Source organism: Trachemys scripta, chromosome 8 (assembly GCF_013100865.1).
Source record: "Trachemys scripta elegans isolate TJP31775 chromosome 8, CAS_Tse_1.0, whole genome shotgun sequence".
NCBI lineage: Eukaryota > Metazoa > Chordata > Testudines > Emydidae > Trachemys > Trachemys scripta.
The window spans coordinates 80,700,521-80,722,326 of NC_048305.1; the positions used below are offsets into that span (position 1 = coordinate 80,700,521).

The 21,806-nt window shown below is 41.4% G+C and overlaps 1 protein-coding gene across 1 annotated transcript in view; it reads left to right on the forward strand.

Moving 5' to 3' along the window:
* LOC117882030 (uricase-like) overlaps positions 1-21,356 on the forward strand; it is a 29,727-nt gene extending 8,371 nt beyond the window's left edge. The window contains exons 2-8 of the mRNA XM_034779984.1: positions 4,536-4,754; positions 5,985-6,101; positions 7,897-7,975; positions 17,638-17,824; positions 18,431-18,554; positions 19,124-19,207; positions 19,978-21,356. Coding sequence (XP_034635875.1) covers positions 4,536-4,754; positions 5,985-6,101; positions 7,897-7,975; positions 17,638-17,824; positions 18,431-18,554; positions 19,124-19,207; positions 19,978-20,058 — 891 coding nt within the window. The 3' untranslated portion in view covers positions 20,059-21,356. The remainder of the gene's footprint in view (positions 1-4,535; positions 4,755-5,984; positions 6,102-7,896; positions 7,976-17,637; positions 17,825-18,430; positions 18,555-19,123; positions 19,208-19,977) is intronic.
* Positions 21,357-21,806: the final 450 nt, after the last annotated feature.

A 21,806-nucleotide genomic window follows, 5' to 3' on the forward strand; every position in this document is an offset into this window, starting at 1 on the left:
GAGGAACTAAGTAACAGCAAAGCAAAGTGACTCTCTAAAGAGTCTCTCTGTCAGCTGCACAGAATGAGCAAATACCAGATTTTAAAGGAGTTGTTTTCTGAAGTGCATTTCTCTTATTTGATTCAGTTTCATCCCCCTGGAAGTTTGAACTTCATCTTCAAGTTCACATTAATCTTAGTAATTAATCTCAATAATAAAACAATTTGATTGATAGGTTTTAAAATATAAAATTAGTAGCAGCTGTGTTCTCAGCATTGCACTTAATGTAATGCATCTGTTGCAAAATCTATGGAAATAACCTATTTTCTCATTATCATATTGTATTCTATACTGAAGGAATAGGATTAATATACCATGTAAAGTATATCATATGAACAGCATATAGTACAGAAGAACAGTAGTACAGAAAAAATTGCAACCTTACATTGGAGCTTGCAACCTTTTTTGTCCGCATTGATGTACAGATAAAGCATTTACAGACAAAACTGTTTTAAAGCAACCAACAAAAATTGGCTCATTATTAGAGGTTTTCCTTTTTATTAAAGGTGGGACAGAATTGTACTACAAACAGCTGGTAGTATTTTAAGGTAATTTATTGAGGCATGACGTTGCCTGTTTGAGGTAGTCTCTTGCAGTGGTATCATTGTCTTATACCATGCTACCTCAAGGACATAGAATATGTATCCTTAGCATTTCTTCATCATCTTCTACTTCTTATCGAATACATGACAATATAGCACTTGCATCTTATGCTATAGTACAAAGAAAGCAATGTAATACAGAGTGAACCTGCTGTAGACTTTTATAAATGGAGTATTTTCCTCCCACACTATTTCCACTACCTCTTCTCTCCATCAAGACTGATACCACCACTAGCCTCCCTATCACTCAGTTGAAACCTCCTTCTCCTTCACTCCCCATATCCAGCGCCTCTGATCAACTACTGTTGCTTCTTTCTGGAGATTGAAAAAAAACATTTTTTGCTTTCTTTCATGATGCTGTAACCACTCTCCCACATCCTTATCAACTCCCACCTGTTGACTACTGCAATCACCTCCTCCTAACCTCGTCCCTTACAGATCCCCATTGTGCTGCTGACCATCAAGCTCAAACTTTTTGTCCTTACTTTCAAGATCGTACATCATATAGCCCCTTGTGACACCCCCAGGGTACAATCTGGACTGTTGAACCGCTGTGTCCCTTTAACCATCCAGCCCAGGGTGCCTTTCACAAGCAGCCTCTCCAAGCTCTGCTCACACACAGCCATTAGCATTTAAAGTCATTCCTAGCAAAGTTACATGAATGCTCTCCCAGCCATTCATGAACTACATACAGGGCAACACCTGCAAATTCCCCAACCCCAGCTTTGCGTCCCAGGAATGTGTGACTTATACTGCTCAGTAGACCCCTGTACAGCATAAGCTCATATTGGTCCGACATTGCAACAAAGGGTAAATGTTTATATGCTCAAGCCTTGCTGGCTGACGTGGAGTCCCAAAGCACTTCAATCCAAATATACACTGGATTAGGTAAAAGAATAAAAAGTTTATGAACTAGAGAAAAATGTATTTGAAATGATTATAAGTGATAAAGGCATAAAAGTCAGAACTGGTTACACATGGGATAAAACTGCAAACTAATTCCTGAATTTACCAAGCTAAATAAGATTTGAAATCAAAAAGGTTTCTCTCCCCCAGAAACTTTCAGCAGTCCATACTAACTGGAAAGATTACCAATTAGGACCACTCCCCCCCAATCCAATGATGCTCCTATTGTCTTTCAAGTGGTCTCGCTGCCGTGAGTAGAGATGGGGGAGGAGAGGTAGTGAGGTGGTCACTGTCTCTCTTTTTTATACTCTGACCCTTTGTACTGGAAAAGTCTTTGCTGGGTCATGGGATCAGCAGTTCCATTGCATATGTCCTTCAGATGAGTTGTAAATACTTGTTTACAATGTCGCTGCTGGGGAATCTCCAATTAAACAGGTAGTGACTAAGGCCCTACTTAATTTCCAATATTGCGGAAATTGCAGATCTTGCAATATTAGGCTTCCACCGCAATTTTGATTGTAATTAGCTTACTTTTCACAGTCCACAATTTTGCATACATTTTGGCATTTGTAACACACACTTTTCCCCCCATTAGTGCAGAAGAACCTAATTTATCTGAGCTGCCAGCTGCTGGGGCTCAGGCTGCCAGCCCTGTGCATGCGGTGCTCAGGCTGTCAGCCCTGCACATTAATAACTACAATATAGTTGCAGCAAAATGTCTGGTTATCAAAAACATTTGCAGGCATAACTTGAGTGTTTATATTGTTCCACAAAACTTTTTTTAAACAAGTAAGTCTTCTCTGGCTTTTCCAAATTATCGCAATTAATAAAGGTCCTTTATTACTTTTCTGCAATTTTCCATATCTTGTCCGCAACTCAGCTGCAATTATTTGACAATCATCCTGTGATTCAAGTAGGACCTTAGTAATGACTCTTTAGCATTCTGCTGACCTGCAAGTTTGTCTTTGTCTCCAAAAAACTAGTCTGAGCCTGCTTTTCTAACTTTGTAACATGTTACCGTAAAATCATTGTAATACAGTAGTCTCATAACTTTACATGCAAAGTTGCCACACACATTTTACCAAGATAATAATGGTCAGCAGATTATGAGTTTTCACATGATACCATACAAGGCATACTTTGTACAGGATATATCAAAACCATATAAAAGTGGTGAACATGGAGCACAGAGTGTCACATGGGGCACAGTGTCTCACAAACCTGCCTAAATATCTCACCTGATCTTCCTCTGAATTCTTGCCATACCCTCCGCTTTGCCAATCTGATACCCCTTTTGTCTCTTTTTTTCACAAGTGCTTCCACCCCTTCCTCCATCCTGCCACATAGCTTGGCATACCTTTTTGAAATCCATTTGTCAAACCTCCATCCTTGATCCATTCAAATCACTACTTAGGACCCTACGATCTCCCAAAATCCTACCCACCCATTCCGTTTTTGGACCAGTACAGCCTAACTGGAGTAACAATATCCTCATATATTGGTAACATGACTCTTTTCTGACCACCTCTTTTCCTGGTGTATGTTATAGTCTCATTTGTGTAACAGATCCACCACTTACACAGCAAGGACTTTGGAGTAAAGACTTGTCATTTACACGTTTTCTGTGAAGTACTCAGCTCGCTGTGGATGCTTTGACATAATAACTAATAATAATTATAATATGTTCTTAGTTGGATTGTTACTAGAAACCTCAGCAGTAACTGAAAACCATAAATATATTTTTAAAGGTAACAGGGAAAAAAATGCCTACCAGAAAAATAAACCAAGTTAATATGTAGAAAGTAAACCTTAGTCTGAGAAATAAGTGTGTTCCACGGAGTTAGTAGCTTTGAAATAATGCAAGACTCTACTGCTTCTGCTTATATTTTGTTGATGTTTAGGGTGACCAGATGTCCCAATTTTATAGGGACAGTCCCGATTTTTGGGTCTTTTTCTTATATAGGCTCCTATTACCCCCCATCCCCTGTCCCGATTTTTCACACTTGCTGTCTGGTCACCCTATTGCTGTTACAAATTTGGGGAGAGGTTTAAAAGGAGTTTGACACCTTTTGGCTGGTTGCATACATTATTTCCAGGAGCAAGCCAGAAAATGAGTGTGTAGATCTGAGGCAATGGCATGGCTTGACGCTCCAGAGTGAGGGATGATCTCAGCTACAGGAAGATAAATCCAGAGTCACTCCATCAAACACTTTATAGTCACTTAGATTTACAGCCTGGGGTGTTTGTTACTCAAACATCTGAGCAATGGGCTGAGAGAGACATAATATCTTGTCTCATTGTTTCCTTTTTCTCTCCTATTTGTTGTATTCATTGATTGTCTCTTGTTTTATACTCAGATTGTACGCTCCTTGGGGCAGGGACTGTCTGTTTTTATGTGTTTGCATAGTGTGTAGCACAATGGGGTCCTGTTTCATGATTAGGGTCCCTGGGTACTACCAGAATACAAACAACAAACAATAATAATAATAATAATAATGGGCCTCATTCAGCAGTGTATAATTTCTGTTTTAAGCTGGTGTAACTCCATTGATTTCAGTCTAACATGTGACACTCCATTGATAACAATGAATATAAACCAAAAGTAACACAGTGGTGAATCAAGTCTAATAGTCATAGTGGCATATTATAACTCTCCTTGTTCCAGACAATAGACAGATTACATGGGGTATTTGTACAGTGCCCAGTGCAACAGGGCTTATAACAGTTGAGGCTTCTACAATAAAAACATTAAATACCACTACTACTATTAATAATAGTATCTCCTTAAAATGGTTTCTTTCTTCTTGCCAGAACCTCACACCTTCCCCTGGGTGTGACCTTACTTATTGTAGTATTCCAGGATAAACACAAAAATAAAATGATCGCCATTGATAAAGAAACAAGTATTTAAACCAGCTGAGCCTGGCTCTGGCTTCCTTTATAACTGTGATCTCCATTGAGTAAGAAATGCCTGTGTTTTCACTGCAGAATGAAGATGTGGAAGTCCTGAATTCCGAGTATGGAAAGAACGTGATTAAACTCCTTCGCATTAGAAGAGATGACAAGAAACACTTCATTAAAGAAGTGGAAGCTTGTGTACATATTAGACTGGATTCTGTCAATGAGTACTTGCATGGAGAAAATTCTGCTGTTATCCCTACTGACACCATGAAGAACATCGTCTTATCTTTGGCAAAATGCAAAGGGGTATTTTTAAACTATTCTATTTAGTATTGTGCTGACTGGTATTTACGATCCTGCCCCAGATTTATTTAGAAGTGATCGTTGTACTTACTTTTCTATTGTCAACATATTTCAAAAGATCCTCTCTACTCTTTCATTGCCCTGTTCTATCCCCTTTCAAAGCTCACCCAGGTCGAGAAGCTCTTCTCCAGGCAAAAGTTGAAAAGAGTTTGGCTAATACAAAATTCCTACTCTCTTTCATGTGTTTTTCTTGCTTCCTGCTTTCCAGTTTGGCACTGAAGCTCCCTTCGAGATTTTGAACTGGATCTTTCCTTTTTCCAGTACTAGTTCTTCATACACAACATTGACTTTCTCATCTGGTGTTTGGTGCACAAGTGTGGATAAGCTTTATTTTATATGTGGAAGACATTTTTAGGTTTGGTTGACAACCCCTGCCCCCCCATCATGAATCTTTTTTTTGCATTTGGACCCCTTGGATCTGATACCCCTGAACTTTGAAAAAGTATGAATCCAATTCTGAATCTTAAACTTGGAATTTGGGCCTCCCTTCAGTTTTCTGGTGTAGTCTTTTGTCTGACAAAGCCAGCACTGTTCTCACACCTGTCTTCAGGTACCTTTTGTAGTAGGACAGCTGTGCACTCTTTCATAATAAATAATAATAATAATACCTACCTCTTATATAGTGTTTTCCATCAGCAGATCTCAAAAAGCTTTTCAAAGAAAATAAGTATCATTACCCCCAGTTCAGTGGCTTCAGCTGTTCTTTTAATCTGCTAATTCCATATATCTTAATTATACCACATTATGGACCAAATTCTCAGTCTCATTATGAAATCCCATCTTTACCCTTTAGCGTTCTGCAGGAGACCACCTACCAGGAATGTTCTGATATTACATTTTCTAAGGATCAGGTACCAGTGGTGGCTTCTCTCAATCCTGTTATTCTACCTGCCCTCTCCTTTCCTTTGTGTGGATAATACTATACCTAAGGAAAAAGGGATCGCTGATGAATGTGAATCTTTAGCTCCTATTGTAGTTTACAGTGCATGCTGACTAGGTGGGTAGAAAGACAGGTCTTTATAAACCCAGAATTGAATGGCATCCATATCATCCACAAAATCCATTTTCAATCAAAATATTTACAGTGATCCAGACAAACTGTGCATGTTGTATTCTGTATGCCAATATACGTTAGATCATTGGTGCTCTTTAATGTGTTATTTGTTTTCTTAGATCCAAACTATAGAACAATTTGCCCTGGATATCTGCAATCACTTTATTTCATCATATTGTCATGTGGTGTACGTCAAGGCCTATGTTCAAGAGGTACCATGGCGGCGTCTAGAAAAGGTATATAAAAATACTAGGGCTGTCAAGCAATTAAAAAAATTAATCACAATTAATGGAGCGACTAAAAAAATTAATTGTGATTAATTGCACTGTTAAACAATAATAGAATACCATTTATTTAAATATTTTTGGATGTTTTCTACATTTTCAAATATATTAACTTCAATTACAACACAGAATACAGAGTGTACAGTGCTCACTTTATATTTATTTTGATTACAAGTATTTGCACTGTAAAAAAACAAAATAGTATTTTTCAATTCACCTAATACAAGTACTGTAGTGCAATCTCTTTATAAAGAAAGTTGAACTTACAAACATAGAATTATGTACAAAAAACAGCATTAAAAATAAAACAATGTAAAATTTTAGAGCCTGCAAGTCCACTCATTCCTACTTCTTGTTCAGCCAGTTGCTCAGACAAACAAGTTTGTTTACATTTGGAGGAGATAATGCTGCCCGCATCTTCTTTACAATGTCACCTGAAAGTGAGAACAGGCATTCTCATGGCACAGTTGTACTTGGCGTCACAAGATATTTATGTGTCAGATGCGCTAAAGATTCATATGTCCCTTCATGCTTCAACCACCATTCCAGGGGATATGCGTCCATGCTGATGACAGGTTCTGCTTGATAACAATCCAAAGCAGCACGGACCGACGTATGTTCATTTTCATAATCTGAGTCGGATGCCACCAGCAGAAGGTTGATTTTCTTTTTTGGTTGTTCGGGTTCTGTAGTTTCCTCATCAGAGTGTTGCTCTTTTAAGACTTCTAAAACCATGCTCCACACCTCGTCCCTCTCAGATTTTGGAAGGCACTTCAGATGCTTAAACCTTGGGTCAAGTGCTGTAGCTATCTTTAGAAATCTCATATTGGTACCTTCTTTGCGTTTTTGTCAAATCTGCAGTGAAAGTGTTCCTAAAATGAACAATATGTGCTGGGTCATTATCCAAGACTGCTATAACATGAAATATAGGACAGAATGCAGGTAAAACAGAACTGGGGACATGCAAATCTCCCCCAAGGAGTTCAGTCACAAATTTAATTAACACATTTTTTTTAAATGAGCATCATTAGCATGGAAGCATGTCCTCTGGAATGGTGGCATGAAGGGGCAAACAAATGTTTAGCACATCTGGCAAGTAAATACCTTGCAATGCCGGCTACAAAAGTGCCATGCAAATTCTCACTTTCAGGTGACATTGTAAAAAAGAAGCGGGCAGTATTATCACCTGCAAATGTAAACAAACTTGTTTGTCTGAGCGATTGGCTGAACAAGTAGGAGGACTGAGTGGACTTGCAGGCTCTGAAATTTTACATTGTTTTGTTTTTGAGTGCAGTTATGTAACAAAAAAAATCTACTTCGTAAGTTGCACTTTCATGACAAAGAGATTGCACTACAGTACTTGTATAAGGTGCATTGAAAAATACTATTTCTTTTGTTTATCATTTTTACAGTGCAAATATTTGTAATAAAAAATAATATACACTTTGATTTCAATTGCAACACAGAATACAATATATATAAAAATGTAGAAAAACATCCAAAATATTTAATAAATTTCAATTGGTATTCTATTGTTTAAAAGTGTGATTAAAACTGCGATTAATTGCAATTCATGTTTTTAATCGCGATTCATTTTTTGAGTTAATCGCGTGATTTAACTGCAATTACTCGACAGTTCTAAAAAATACTAATGTGTTTTTCTGGATGTTTCTTTCTCAGTTCATTTTTTAAAAGTTATATTACAATGCATTACAGTTTTACTTACAAATGTGTTTTAAATCTGTAGAATGGAATTCCCCATGTCCATTCCTTTATCTGTGTTCCTGAAGGAATTCGCTTTTGTGAAGCCGAACAGTGTCAGAATGGTGAGAAAATAATTGCTAATTTTCCTTCAGAATCATTACTCCTTCCTTAATATCTCTATTGATTAAAGACAAACACAGGTTTAGAGATGACTGCAGGAGTTAAAGGCTTAGAACATAATCAAAGATTCTCCACAGTGCTAAAACAAAGAAAGGGGCACCTCAAAGTTTTTAAGATAGGTTTGATCCTTTGTCCTTGCTCACTGAATCATGGGTGAGCAGAATCCAGCCTTATATTTATAGAGTTCTCCTAAACTCATAATAATTACAAATTGTTCACAAAGCATTACTATTACATAAACTCACAGGCCTGAACTGGCTTCTGAAAATGACCGGCTTCCACTAATACATCATTGTATAGCCTATAGTCTGAATTTTAGTGTTCCTCTAACAGTCAGTACACTCCCAAACATGTAATATTTTAGTCCAACTGACTAATTTACAGTAACACTGTAAAACCCCATGAATATACGTTGGCTTTGCTTCTAAAAAGATTCAATTTCTGCATTACAAATTAGGTCCGGCTGCTAGAGGACCTCAGCATAACCTCTAACGTTGCACCCATATCTCTGTGCAAGCAATTTTTCATGTGTAAACACTAAAATGTGTGTGCACAAATTCTGAATTCCTTGCATCACCAAAACTCCCACTGAGTTCAATGAGAGTTTTGGAGTGCTCAAGTAATGTAGGATTTAAAGCTGCACCTACATATGTAAACTAATGTGTTAGATATCTAGCTACTATTTGAATCTAAAAATTCAACCTCATTGCTGTGACTGCCCTCAAGAATGCCAGTTAAATCCAAATTTTGTTTTATGTAACATGAGGCTGTAATGCCAGGAACTGGACTGAGATCACTACAGTGTTAAGCACAATGGGATTGGAGTTTCTAGGCACTGCTGAGATAGAAATAGTAACAATAGGCTCCTTAGTACTGAACAATCATCAGATATTAACAACTTTTAATTGCTACTGACTGAGGCTGTATTCAAATTCATAATCTAGAGATGAAAGGCTCTGTAGCTCATTACCAGTCTTATGACCCATCAAGCCCCCTTCCTGGTTCACAGGGTTGTTAGAATTGGAAGGCCCCTCTATGAGTTATCTAGCATGTCTCCTTGTATCTTGGCACAACTCATTTCCTCTGTGAACAGCAAAGAGCTCTGAAAGGCTCATTCTGAGTGTTTTTTCTAGTATTTCTACCAGTAGAACAGGCAGCATCAGAGACAAATTTCCAGTGAATTTTGGCCTGAATTTTCTATAGGAAGAGATGTTTTATGATCCGGAGGACATTTAACCAATGCCACATTTTTGGCAGCATGAGCAACTCTGACTTGGGTTTCCACATCCTTTCTTAACTTCTACAAGGAAATGAAAAAAGAAACCTGAATGAAATTAAAGAGTTTATATCATTTTCTGGAAAAGCTCCTGCTTTTAATACAGTGATAGTATTGCATATTTTTCAGTGTCTAAAGACTCATCATCAAACCTTGTACACCACATGCATAAAAGCTGTGAATGTTTGTGTGAGGGAGCAGTCTGTTCCTTAAGGATCGAGGTGCCTACGGGGTCAGTCCATCCCTGTTACGTGGCATTGCCTTTTAAGATTTTGAACGGTCCAATGTATATACAAGGACCTAGGAGACATTGATAGAGCAGAAGCAGTGCCAGGAATAAATGGTGCTTGGGAGGAAATGCCATCACGCTGTTTTTAAGGGCACAGGAGCCTTGCAGAGTGGGTGGGGCAAAGTTATCATTTCACAGAACCAATTGCGGATGAACTGGGAGAAGAGGACCAGCATAAATTCTGCCTCCTCCCTCATAGTAGGGCAGATAGCAGATGGAGAGGACTGACCTGCTGAACACACTGAGCCCAAGGACTAATTGGGGGAAAAGAAGCCAGCTGATGGAGAACCTGGCTAAAGTACAACCCAGCTCCAAGGATGAGAGTGGGAACTCCTGTTTAAGGAGAGACGGAGGGGCTGGCTACCTAATGTGAGCCAGGGCCTGAGTGAGCTCTCTCCACTGCCATCTATTGATGAACTGGGGGAAAGTACTTCAGAAGCAGATGGCATTTGCATAGACACACCTATTGTGCCTAGGCAATCAGCAGACATACTGGCTTTGCCAAAGTGATCAATTCCAGCTGTTCTGGGTTAAAATGCACTGTAGTCTTGAGTGAAGGGGTAATGAAATGTAATCCTTATTGTACGACTAAAGGGCAGCAGAACTGAACCAACATGCCTCAGCTGAGGGGGCCACCCTTACTTGCACTTCACTCACAAGCAGGAGGTAGTGATGCCAAATCCACGTGAACATGAGCGGGTGATGGGATAACCGGTGGTGGTGCAGACTTTGTTTAAAGAGTCCTAGATACCATTTGATCCTTTCCCTCTGGTGTTTAAAGACAGAGCTGATCAGATCAAATTAGAGACTGTGTTTCTGTTCAATGATCACAGGAGTTGAAATCACTGATGAGCAGTTTTGGGGGCTGAGCCTTAGACCTGGTGTGGGGATAGTGTTGTAATGGAAGATAACACAGAGGATGCAGCAGAAGTGAGGTTCCCCACTACCCACTGATACCACTAAGAACTGGGCTAAGCAGTGTAACCTCAGAACACTACATCACAGCTAGAGGAAGAGGGGACAGTGAGCAGCAGTAAATGTGGTGGCCATCATCATCAGCGATGGTGAGCAGTGGCAGCAGGAGAGGCATTGCTTGACACCCACACCCTTTCTGGGGTGGGAGGTGAATCATTGTGAATGCACCCCTGAATTTGGGGATGTCACTGATTTTGGATGACCAACCATGAGCAGGGTGCAGCAGAAGGAAAGGGGAGTAGTGTGTTAAAGGGACATTTGTCAGAATTTCACAAAGCAAGGTCAGAAACTCAGGCAAAGGATACTGCCCACAATACTGTGGGTTGAGTATTTACGTATGGCGTGCATACTTCTGAAACTTTGTTGCAGTTTTTTCCCAAATTAATACTAAGTTCCCTGTTCCTTTTAATAAAAGTTTCCTTTTGCTATAGACAGACTTAGTGCTTGCGAGTGGGGAAATATTATCTCTTAGCAGAACCCAGGTATGGCGTTTAGTTTTCCCAGATTTCTGGGTGAGGGCTCAAGACAGTTCTGTTTTGTAATGTTAACAGAACCCCCAGATATTGAACCTGGCCCTTGTTGCTGTTGCCTGGCAGAAGGGTTACATTTACAACCCAGCTCCAAGGAAGAGAGCTGAGGATTCCTGTTTTGAGAAAGTGACCATCTGAAGCACAACCCCAGGTCCTTAAAGGGAGGGTACGGGTGGAGGTTGGGTGGGAACTCTTGAACAAGAACAAGAGCTGACCAGGACTCTTGTATGAACCCAGAGTGGGGTGACTTATGGTCACCAGTGAAGTAAGTTACCGTCCATAGACAGACTTAATAAATTAGATCCCATGAAGGGGGTACATGTTTTGAACCAATCCAAGTCTGGATAATTGATTGAAAGAACCTGAGGGGGTGCTGAGTGTACTGCACCTACAGGGCCACAAAAGGTCATGCTGGAGGGAGCACCCTATGAGAGATTGCAAACAAAAAGCATGTACCAGAACTCACCAAAATGACTTACCTTCAATTTTCAGTCTCGCTATCATGCAGCCCTTTAATAGTTTTCTCTGGATTTCCTGCATAGGTGAGGAGTAACACCAGAGATGGTTTTCAACTATTTCCTTTTTAATTTCTTGCAAGATAATTGTCTCTATCTTTAATGTTCCTCCTACACACCTATTAACTAGACTTTGAAATTTACTTCAGGCAATCCTTGCATTTCACCCTTTCACTCTGCTAGTAAAAAGAGCTCTGAGAATTAATATAATCATAAGCATATTTCATTATCAACATATCGAACGTTAACAAGCACAGAGCTATTGTGAGTCAATAAAGGTCTTGGTTAATTTAATTGATTCAATATCTGGCAACTGAAAAGAAAACATAAAACCTATATATACTGATAGCATAAAATAAGGTATTTTATCTTTCAATAAACATTGCATAGGTGCTCAGTCACCCACTGTAATGAGCTTAAGACAGTGGTCCCCAAATTTTGAGGGTCGCACCCCTCTTATCCCATCAGTGCCCACCAGCCTGACCCCTCTGGAGCCAGGGCCACGGAGTGGGGGGGGTCATAGACAGGGATATGGGGTCCGAGGCTGGGGCCATGGCGGGGTCAGGAGCAGAGCCGCAGCTGGGCTGCGGTGGGGTCCGGCATCATCTGGGCCCGTGGCCAGGTGCAGCTCCACTCCTGGTCTTGGCCCCAGGCCTGGAACAGAGCTGCGGCCAGCAGCTGAGGCTGGGAGCTGGCGCAGGGCCGGGAGCGGAGCTGCACTGAGGCTGGGGCCAGGGCCAGGTGCAGGGCCAGGAGCTGGGGATGCAGTTGGGGCAGGACCAGAGCAGGGGTGGGGGGGGGGAGGGACTGGGTGGTGCTCCCTCCCCGCCCCTTGTGGGAGCTGGTCTGGGTCCTGCCGGGTCCCCCACAATGTTCCTCCATGCCCCCTAGGGGGGCACGCGCCACAGTTTTGGGACCTCTGGCTTAAAACAATAGATATATAAAACATCTATATCCCAGGTTATAGGGGAGCTCCTTAAACTGAGGCAGTGATACTTGACAGTAAAATACATAAATTAGGAGATTCGTTGCTCATGCGCCTCCAGTGCATGATTACTTAACAGCACTGACTAAACTCCTCAAGTCCTGTCCCAGCATGCATAAGGCTCTGTATGAAACCTGGGAAGTATTACTGAGGGCAGTCTTTTCTTTAATTGCTCCAATGTCCTGGTATGAAATAGAGGGGAATCCCCTGGAAATTAGAGATAGAACTCCTTAAACAAGTTTAAGACAACAACAAAAAGAATGCCAAGAATAAAAATGAGAGGAGATCTGTATCTGCAAAATAAAATGTGATTATTATTTCAGATGTGGCAATCCATTTTAAATATCTCCTGTATCAAGTGGCCATTTTTTTAAAATTAAGAAATTCTATTACAGGCTATTCTTTAAATATTGTCTTATAAAGGAAAGAGCTAATACAAGTAAGGGAGAGTGAATTGGAGCCTCTTTTGGCTTGCACATTATCATCAGAATTATTAATTAAAATCCAGCCGCAGAATCTATGTTATTAAAAAACTCACAGTCAGAAAGAACCCAGCTTGCCTTTCAGATTCTACACAAAGCTGGCAGCTAGGAAATGCTATTTTTTCAACTGGCCAAACATAGTGTGAAAATCACTGACATAGAATAAGTATGAAAATTCGTTATCAGAACTGGTCAGAAGATTTTTTTTTTCCTAATAAAAATGTCAAATGTTAGTAAAAAATATATATATTTTTTGGTTTTCAGCGAAAAGTTTTCAACAGAAGCAATATTTTGTATGGAAAGCAGATACTTTTCATGAAAAATTTTGTTTTGACAAAACCTCAATTTTCTGTCAAAAAAACAGTTTTGATGGAAAACTTTCAACCATCCCTACTCATGATGCCATTTTTATACAATCACTTTTCAGAGCATAAGCACCTTGAAAGACTACATCTCCCGGCCAATCTCCTGAGCCAGCAGAAGGAAATTTATCCTTACCAGGTGTAGAAAAGTAGACTCCCTTTTGGACCTGTAGCGTCTCAGTTTTGGAGACATCTGGGTGTAGTCACAAGGCTGGTTTCACATTCCATACAGACGTGATATTGCTATGTATGCGGGGCATGTGCTTTTCCAATGCTTAAAAAAATTAAATACATCTGAACTGTCACTAGTGATAACTCTCAAGTATCTTAATAGAAAGATTTGTGACACAGCAACCATTCACACACATGAAACAGATTTGATTGTTACCTGGGACCAAACAAAAAACTAGCTTCTCTTGCTCAGAATATTTTTCTAGTGCCTAGGGAAACAAAAGTTAAATGTTCAGTTATCAGTGTAATCCAAAGGATTAGACACATGAAATTTTCCAGTGTGATCATCCAAAAGAGCTTCTCAAATAAAAAGTCAAGAAATCTGGTTGGTATTCAGAAGAAAGCTGTGATCCTCACATCTGCGGTAATAAGTTTTAGATGTAGCGGTCAAAACTGAAAGTACCTACTGTCAACTTGAAGCTGCGTGTACAAAAAACAATGTCTGCAAGTTATCCAAACGGCAAGAGTTCACATTGGCTGCTTGCCTCCAAATAGAACACATGCAGAACTCACACTGAGATAGATGTGAAAGAGGGACTTTCAAAAGGGTTCCAGTCTATATATAGTAGATTTCCTACAATACTCCCTGTTGTTACTTAGGAAAAAAATGACCTCATCATTCTCTTAGGCCACATCACTTATGGCTCAATTCAGTTCCCATTCAAGTCAATGGGAGTCCTTCCATTGCCTTCAATGAGAGCTGAAACAAGTCCTAGCTCTGTCTAAGGCTTTGTTTACACTACAAAGTTAGCTCGACATAAGCCCCCTTGCATCAACCTATTTGTGCATGTGTCTCCCATTAACATAAGCACTCCATTACAGTGACGCAGTAAAACCATCTCTCTGAGCAGGATGAACCATGGTCATGCAGTGGGAGTGTAGACACTATGTGACCTGGCTTGACCCTAAAATTCTCCAGCAGCTGTCCCACAACGCCTTATTCCCTGCGACACAGACCACTTTGGTCACAATTGTGAACGCCGCTGCCTGTGGATCACAGAGACTGGAAGCTGTCCCCGCTTCACAAATTTTTGAAATGCCTTTTCCTTATTGCCCAGCTGACCATATTGGGTCTATACATTAGACATGCTCCTGCCTGGAGTAGACAGGAGATACTGGATCTCCTGGGTGTGGGGAGAAGAGGTTGTGCAAGCACAGCTACAGACCAGCCATAGAAACATGGACCTCTACCAGCAGGCTAAGAGGTATGATGGGCACCAGGAGCAGTGCTGCATGAAAGCAAAGTAACAGCACCTGGTATACCACAAGGACAGGGAACGCAACAATTGATCTGGTGCTGAGCTGCTCCTTTTACAATGAGATGTATGGTATACTTGGCCAAGACCCTACCCGCACGCTGCAGACCACCATGGCTACTTTGGAGGAGCCTGAGACAGAGACCCCAGCCCTGAACAGTGAGCAGGTGGAGAAGAAGTGGGAAGGTGCAGTGGGGAGGCTCCAGCCATGCCCCAAGCCATGACCTGTTTGAGATTCTGCCGCAGTCTAGTCAGTTCCATCAGCTAAGCGCGGATGAACTGAAGAAGGGGAAGGGATCTTGGGTAAGTCTGTTCATGCATTTTCTTTACAATGTTTAAGTTTAAAGCTGATACCCAGCCCATCCCCAAGCTAATAAGACTCAAGTATCTTTTCATTGGTTAACTTGTAGAAGAAAAGGCAAAAGGTAGAACTAACAAAGGTAGGAGTTGTATATGCTTTCATTGGCAAGGAGGCAGGCAAAGCAATATTTTTTTTATGTACCCTCCTGAGAGAGCGCTATGAAACTTTCATGGAGGTGCTCTACACTTCTCCCCTAAAGGTTTCTAGGGATAGCTGCCTTATCTTTTCCTCCTTTCCCCCACCACTCCATGACGAGTTTGGCTGGCACCATTGCAGTATATAGGCTAGCCGCATATGGGCTCGGGTGGCTTTGGGACACCAGTAGCAGCTGTGCTCTCTGTGCCTTTGTTACCCCCAGGAGTGAGATATCAGCTAAAATTACGACCACTTGAGAAAAATAGTGCCAATAATCAGTGCCCTTGCCCTATGCTCATACCCATGGAATAGGGACAGAAAGTCTGTTGTTTCATGAAACCAAAATACCTTCCCACCCACCCCTCCTCGCCTCTGGCAGGCCATACTCACCATCACTGGGGCTGGAGAATCGTGCTGTGCAGAGGTGCTCCAAAGCTGAAGGGCCAGTAAGAATGTCTTATTAAAAATTTGTATTGGAATAAGGGAGGGAGTTTTGAAACTTATCTTTCCCTTTCCATTGTGACTGTAAATCCATGGTACATTTGTCTGTTTTTATCAGCAGTTGCTGCTGTTGCTACCTTGAGGGGCACACCTTTCTCACTCACAGAATGCCAGATCCTGAGGAGGAGGAGAAAGAAGAGGAGTAGGAAGGACATGTTCAGCAAGTTCCTGCAAGCCAGTGCTGCATCAGACCATGAACAAAGGGTCTGGAGGACCATCATGGCAGACGGCATGAAGCAAGAGAGAGTGGACAGGAGAAAGGCCCAGGAAAAGGAGAGGGAGATGCACCAGGACATAATGGGTCTTCTCGGGTAGCAAATACAAATGCTTTTGCAGACCTGTCGATGTACAGATCCAAAAATCCTGGACTCCGCACCCTTTGCAGTCCTGAGAGAACTCCATTCTAGCAGCTCCATGCACCATCCTACATTCCATGTGGCATAACAGCCACATCTGTATTCCTACCACTCCATGCCAGGTGCCAGCAAGGAAAACCACAGCTTCACGTACACTGACCTCTGAGAGCTACAGCTGGCATACAATGGATTATATTTGTACCCTGAAATGGACAGAAATGTTAGCCGCCTTTCCAATTTCGAAGTCCCATTCTGTTAATATATGTTTAAAGTTTGTATTGCATAGCCTGCAGTTTTTTGCTCATGGTTTTTCTGTGCTGCTTTTGCCACTCAATTTTCTATTTTTGGAGAATAAAATTATCGTTAATAGTACACAACAAACATTGCAGAATGCATTACAGTACTCAAAGCCGCATAACTCAGAGGCTGAGGAAAACAGTCATAGCTGTAACTAGACAGCAAACACCAAACACGTCCTAACAGCAACCAAAGCTCAAGGCACAGAGAACAGTTCAGCACAGAACACACGTATGGCTGACTGCTAAAGTGTGGTACTTCTGTGCCTCTGCAAATACAGGAGAATCATGTGTTCTGTATTTGTGATGTTTATGAGAATAGTGCAGAGCTCTGTGGGCTCCATGCTTCTGTCAGAGATGGTGGAAACCGAAAAGTGCCATGCGGGATTGTGGGGTTTTAAAAATAAGGAGCAAAAATTATGGGATATGGCTGGCATTATGGGGTGGAGACACTTGCATGCTGGGAACTTGGCCCCTACCTCTCAGTGATCCGTGGACAAGTCATTTCTGTCCCGCAACACACTGCAAAAATGTCCCAACAGGCATTGTGCCAGACAACGGTGTATGGCACACTGCACTTTGCATTGACACAAGCAGTCCTGGTGAGTATGTGCAGTGCTAGTGCAAGCAGCCAAGTATGCACGCACATGAGTGATATACTAAGTTTGACGTCTGTATACTGATGTACATTGTGTGAAAGAAAGCCTGTGGCATAGACATGGCCAAGGGACTGATCAAAAAGGTGAGGTGTGGAATGCCTTTAATTCCCATTGATTTTAATGGGAATTGGATTGGGAGTGTGCCACTCCTTAGGGAAAGGACCTACAGCACCTTTCAAGATCACACTCTAACTTCTAATGTACAGAAGTTGGCTCTCAGCTCCATATGTCTGTGTGCAGACAATAATGTTGAGCAATACCTAAATATCACACAAATGCAAAAAATTACACCTCTGAGTGAATGCTGTATGGCAGTACGTCACCCCAGCACAGAGTTCCCATCTCCCTGCATGAATAGGAGCTGATCTTTTCCCTCTAATATTTTTGGATCACAGGTTGTCCACTTGTTATCTCTGGAATTAAAGAGCTGAAACTTAAGAAAACAACACAGTCTGGATTTCAAGGCTTTCACAGGGACAAATACACCACGATTCCTGACCGAACCGACAGGGTTTTAAGTGCAGAACTATTCTGCAAGTGGTCCTATGGCGAGTGTCAAGATATTGACTTTGACTGTGTATGGTACGTACTGAATTGAATCATGTCTGCTGGCAAATGTATTATCCTAGATTCCCTCAAAAACAAACCAACCAACCCTCCACATGCAGTAGGCACTGCACAGACTGTGCTCTAAAAGCAACCCCAGCTTGCTTTTTGTTACCGTTAAAACTGCCATATTTAAATTCTCTAGGCCTGATTTTCAGTTGCTGAGCACCCACAGCTCCCACTGACTTCAGCTGAAGTTATGAGTGTTCAGTACTTCTGAAAATAAGGCGCTGAGTGCTGGATTGTCAGCTGGTGTAAACTGGGGTAGCTCCAATTCAGAACTCTGCTGGGTTTACACCAACTGATGATCTGGACTTGGTAGTTCATATTTGAACACAGTGCACCTCAGCAAAATAAATAGCTTAAATAAAATGCTGATTTGCAATATTACAGGGTTAGGGGGATTGGAGTGGGAGGGGGAATTGGTTAGTTGAGGGCTTAGTACAAACCCTGTGTTATATTGTTGTTAGAAAGAGACAAAGGAAATGAAAATAAAATATTACAGATAAACAAGCCTAATGGCAAGTAATAAAATGTTTCATCAGTAATTTTAGAGCTTTACTTTCACACAATATTTTGAAGGGACACTGTTCACGAGAGTGTCCTTGAGGCATTTTCTGGGCCACCTGACTGTGGGGAATACTCACCCTCTCACCAGAAGACTGTCAACAATATTCAGATGCTCACCCTGGCGAGAATTCCACAGGTATCTTTTTCACCATTTAATATTTAGCTCATAAAGCAAATACAGTCGTGGGACCACTGAGAAGTTCAGGCTGAGCCCATTTGTCTAGATAACCTAAGTAAAATATGAACCTGCCTGAAGGGGCAGCTAGCTGTTTTGGGAAAATGAGAATGCAGAGAAAATGCAGAGCACTTCCTATGAGGATAATGGATGTGACGGGCACTCAGCACTTCACAGGAACAGACTCAGAAACGAAAGGGAAGAATGCTACAGATACGGTGACCAGATAAGAGGAAAAAAATATCAGGACACATGGGGGTGGGGGGGTGGATCGCAGGCAGAGGAAGAAAAAAAAGGAGTGCCACAAAATATCGGGACAAATTGCCTAAATATCGGGACAGTCCCAATTTTATTGGGATGTCTGGTCACCCTAGCTACAGAATAATGTTCAAGTGTTTCTAAAATGGGCCCCTTTTATCCTCTTTGCTCCCCTTTCTTTTGTGACCTTTCAGTTGTTAAAATACTTTATCAGATTGTCACGCAGGAAAGTCTGGTGACAAACTGACAGTTTCAGATTTTTATCATTTCAGATACAGGAGATTGAAGTCACCTTGAACAACATTTATTATGATGACATAGACCTGAAGAAATTTGGATTGACCAATGAGAAGGAGGTGAGGGAACTGTTAAAATATTAAATGCATGGGGTCCTTTAGAAAAACCCAGCCCACTAGAAATGTGTTTCCTTTGCACTGCTCTGGTGGTGCAAATTGGCCACAAAAGCTAGTTAACCGGGTTCCTATGGATTCCCTCTTGTGATGCAGGGCCAGTGTGTTGCGGGCGTGGCGAAGGAAAAGGGATGTGGTCAGAGCCTGGCTGTGCTCCAGAAATCCCCAGCTGCTAGAACAGCCTCTTGCTGTTTTGTTGCAGCTGGGTATCATTTAAACTTGGGCACAACTCTGGGATGGGAGGGGGACAAAGGTGGAAGCTGTGCAGCATTTGTCTCTCTCCCCCTCAGCTGCTCAGAGTGGTGGCCAGGTGTGGCTGAGGAGCTGGCCTGAGGAAGTTACACTAGTATAAACCTGGTATAAAAGAGAGGAAAATCAGGGTATTTGATTTTACGATTGCCACTTTTGACAGATGAATTAATCTTCCCTTATTCTCTGTTTTCCTTCCCCTGGATCTGGGTCCCCTTCCCTCACTACTCTTATCCTGGCCCCCTTTAAATAGCCAGTATAGGTCTGCTCCTGCTCCCATTTAAGTTCATAGCAAAAATCCCATTGACTTCAATAAGGTTAGGAATGGTACCTGGTGGCTTGATCTTTTGACGTGTTGAGTGCCCTCAGGTTCTACTGAATATTGATTTTAGTTCAATGATACCGCTGAGGTTGATGGGTACTCCAATTGGAGGTGAGCTACTCATGTATATGTCCTTTATATTCAGGTTCTGATCCCAGTGGAGATTCCCTATGCTTCTTATACATGCACTCTTGGTAGGAAGAAGTGCTTAAGAGAGCAAGCCTAAGATGCAAGAGATGAGCAGCAAGTCAATTGGATGGATGTTTTGACAAGGGACCAACTGAACATATGGGCTCTATTGACACATATAGGACACACTTACCATGTGGCTTTCTTTTCAGAATGTATCCATTCCATTCATTGACCTGACTTTTCCCTCTACAAATTACAGAGATTGGGATTTTGAAAAGAGCCTAAGGAATTCAGCTAACCAAAGCCCAATGAATCTCAATAGGATTTGTGCACCTAATTCCCTTGGGTTCTTTGGAAATCCCAGCCAGAAACATTAAAATCAGTTCATTAGAAGTCAATTATTTTTAGGCTTATTATGAAAGTTCCAGTTAATTAGTTAATGTCTGTAATGTATTTTGCACATTTAAAATCCTAATTAGGTTCTATACATTATTTATTAATGTTCATGCATTAATTCATTCTTCCTATTAACACTAAAATTAATTTACTGGCATGAGACCAAATTTTTAGGTATGACTTCAATGGACTACACTGATTTACACAGCTTAGGATCTGGCCCAATATATTTAAATTAGAGAATTATTACTTATATTACCAATGTAAATTCAATTACATCCTGATTTCTTCATGAAGCAAACGAGGAAATAAAACCACATTCTACCTACTTATATATTACATCTTCTTTACAATATTAATAGTACAGATGTTGACTAATTTCCATTTAAGGGGTTCTAGTTAGATGGCTGCTGCATTATTGCTTATCAAACAACCAGCTATGAGGATTATGCAGCTATATAATTGCTTCTATGTTAATCATTGAAATGCTTAAGGGGTTAATGCTCTGTGGGGTTATTTAGGTCTTGTTCTTTAATTTAACAATACTATCATGACTTTCGAGCAGGCAGGGGTCAACCCAAGAAGTAAGCTATGGCTTTTTGGGGAGAAAAATGGGTAGGCAAATTCCACTTTATTTACAACTTGTTTAAAATGTTTAAGTACTCCAAGACATACCTTTGAGCACAGATATTAAATAGCAAAATCAGCACATCTTACACCTATGTGTTCACAACCTGTAGCTAACACATCCACAATATAAAACCTGCTTAAATCCCATCAGCTTGAAACTGCTGCCTTTAGTTTCCAAGGGCAGGATTTTGAAAACTACTAAATGACATAGGACCTTAAAGCCAATGTGACTTGTGCCCAGATCACTTAGGCACTTTTGAAAATCTCACCCCAAAAGTCTTTGAGCATTAAACTCCTTACTCAATACATTTAGACCAGGGGTTGGCAACGTTTGACACGTGGCTCGCCAGGGTAAGCACGCTGGCGGGCCGGGTCAGTTTATTTACCTGCTGACACGGCAGGTTCGGCCGATCGCGGCCCCCATTGGCCGCGGTTCGCCGTCCCGGGCCAATGGGGGCGGCAGGAAGCTGCGGCCAGCACATCGCCCGTGCTGCTTCCCGCCGCCCTCATTGGCCCGGGACGGTGAACCGCGGCCAATGGGGGCCGCGATCGGCCGAACCTGCCGTGTCAGCAGGTAAATAAATTGGCCCGGCCTGCCAGGGTGCTTACCCTGGCGAGCCGCGTGCCAAACGTTGCCAACCCCTGATTTAGACTAATTTTGCCCTACTGGATCTGATCACGTGCTTTGGGTAGCACTAAAAATTAGGGCACACATCCTGAATGGGCATTTAGGAAACTGAGGTTGCTTGCAACATAGGAGTATCTCTCTCACTCTCTTTTGCACAAAAGGATTCATCTGCTTGTCTTAAACGCCAC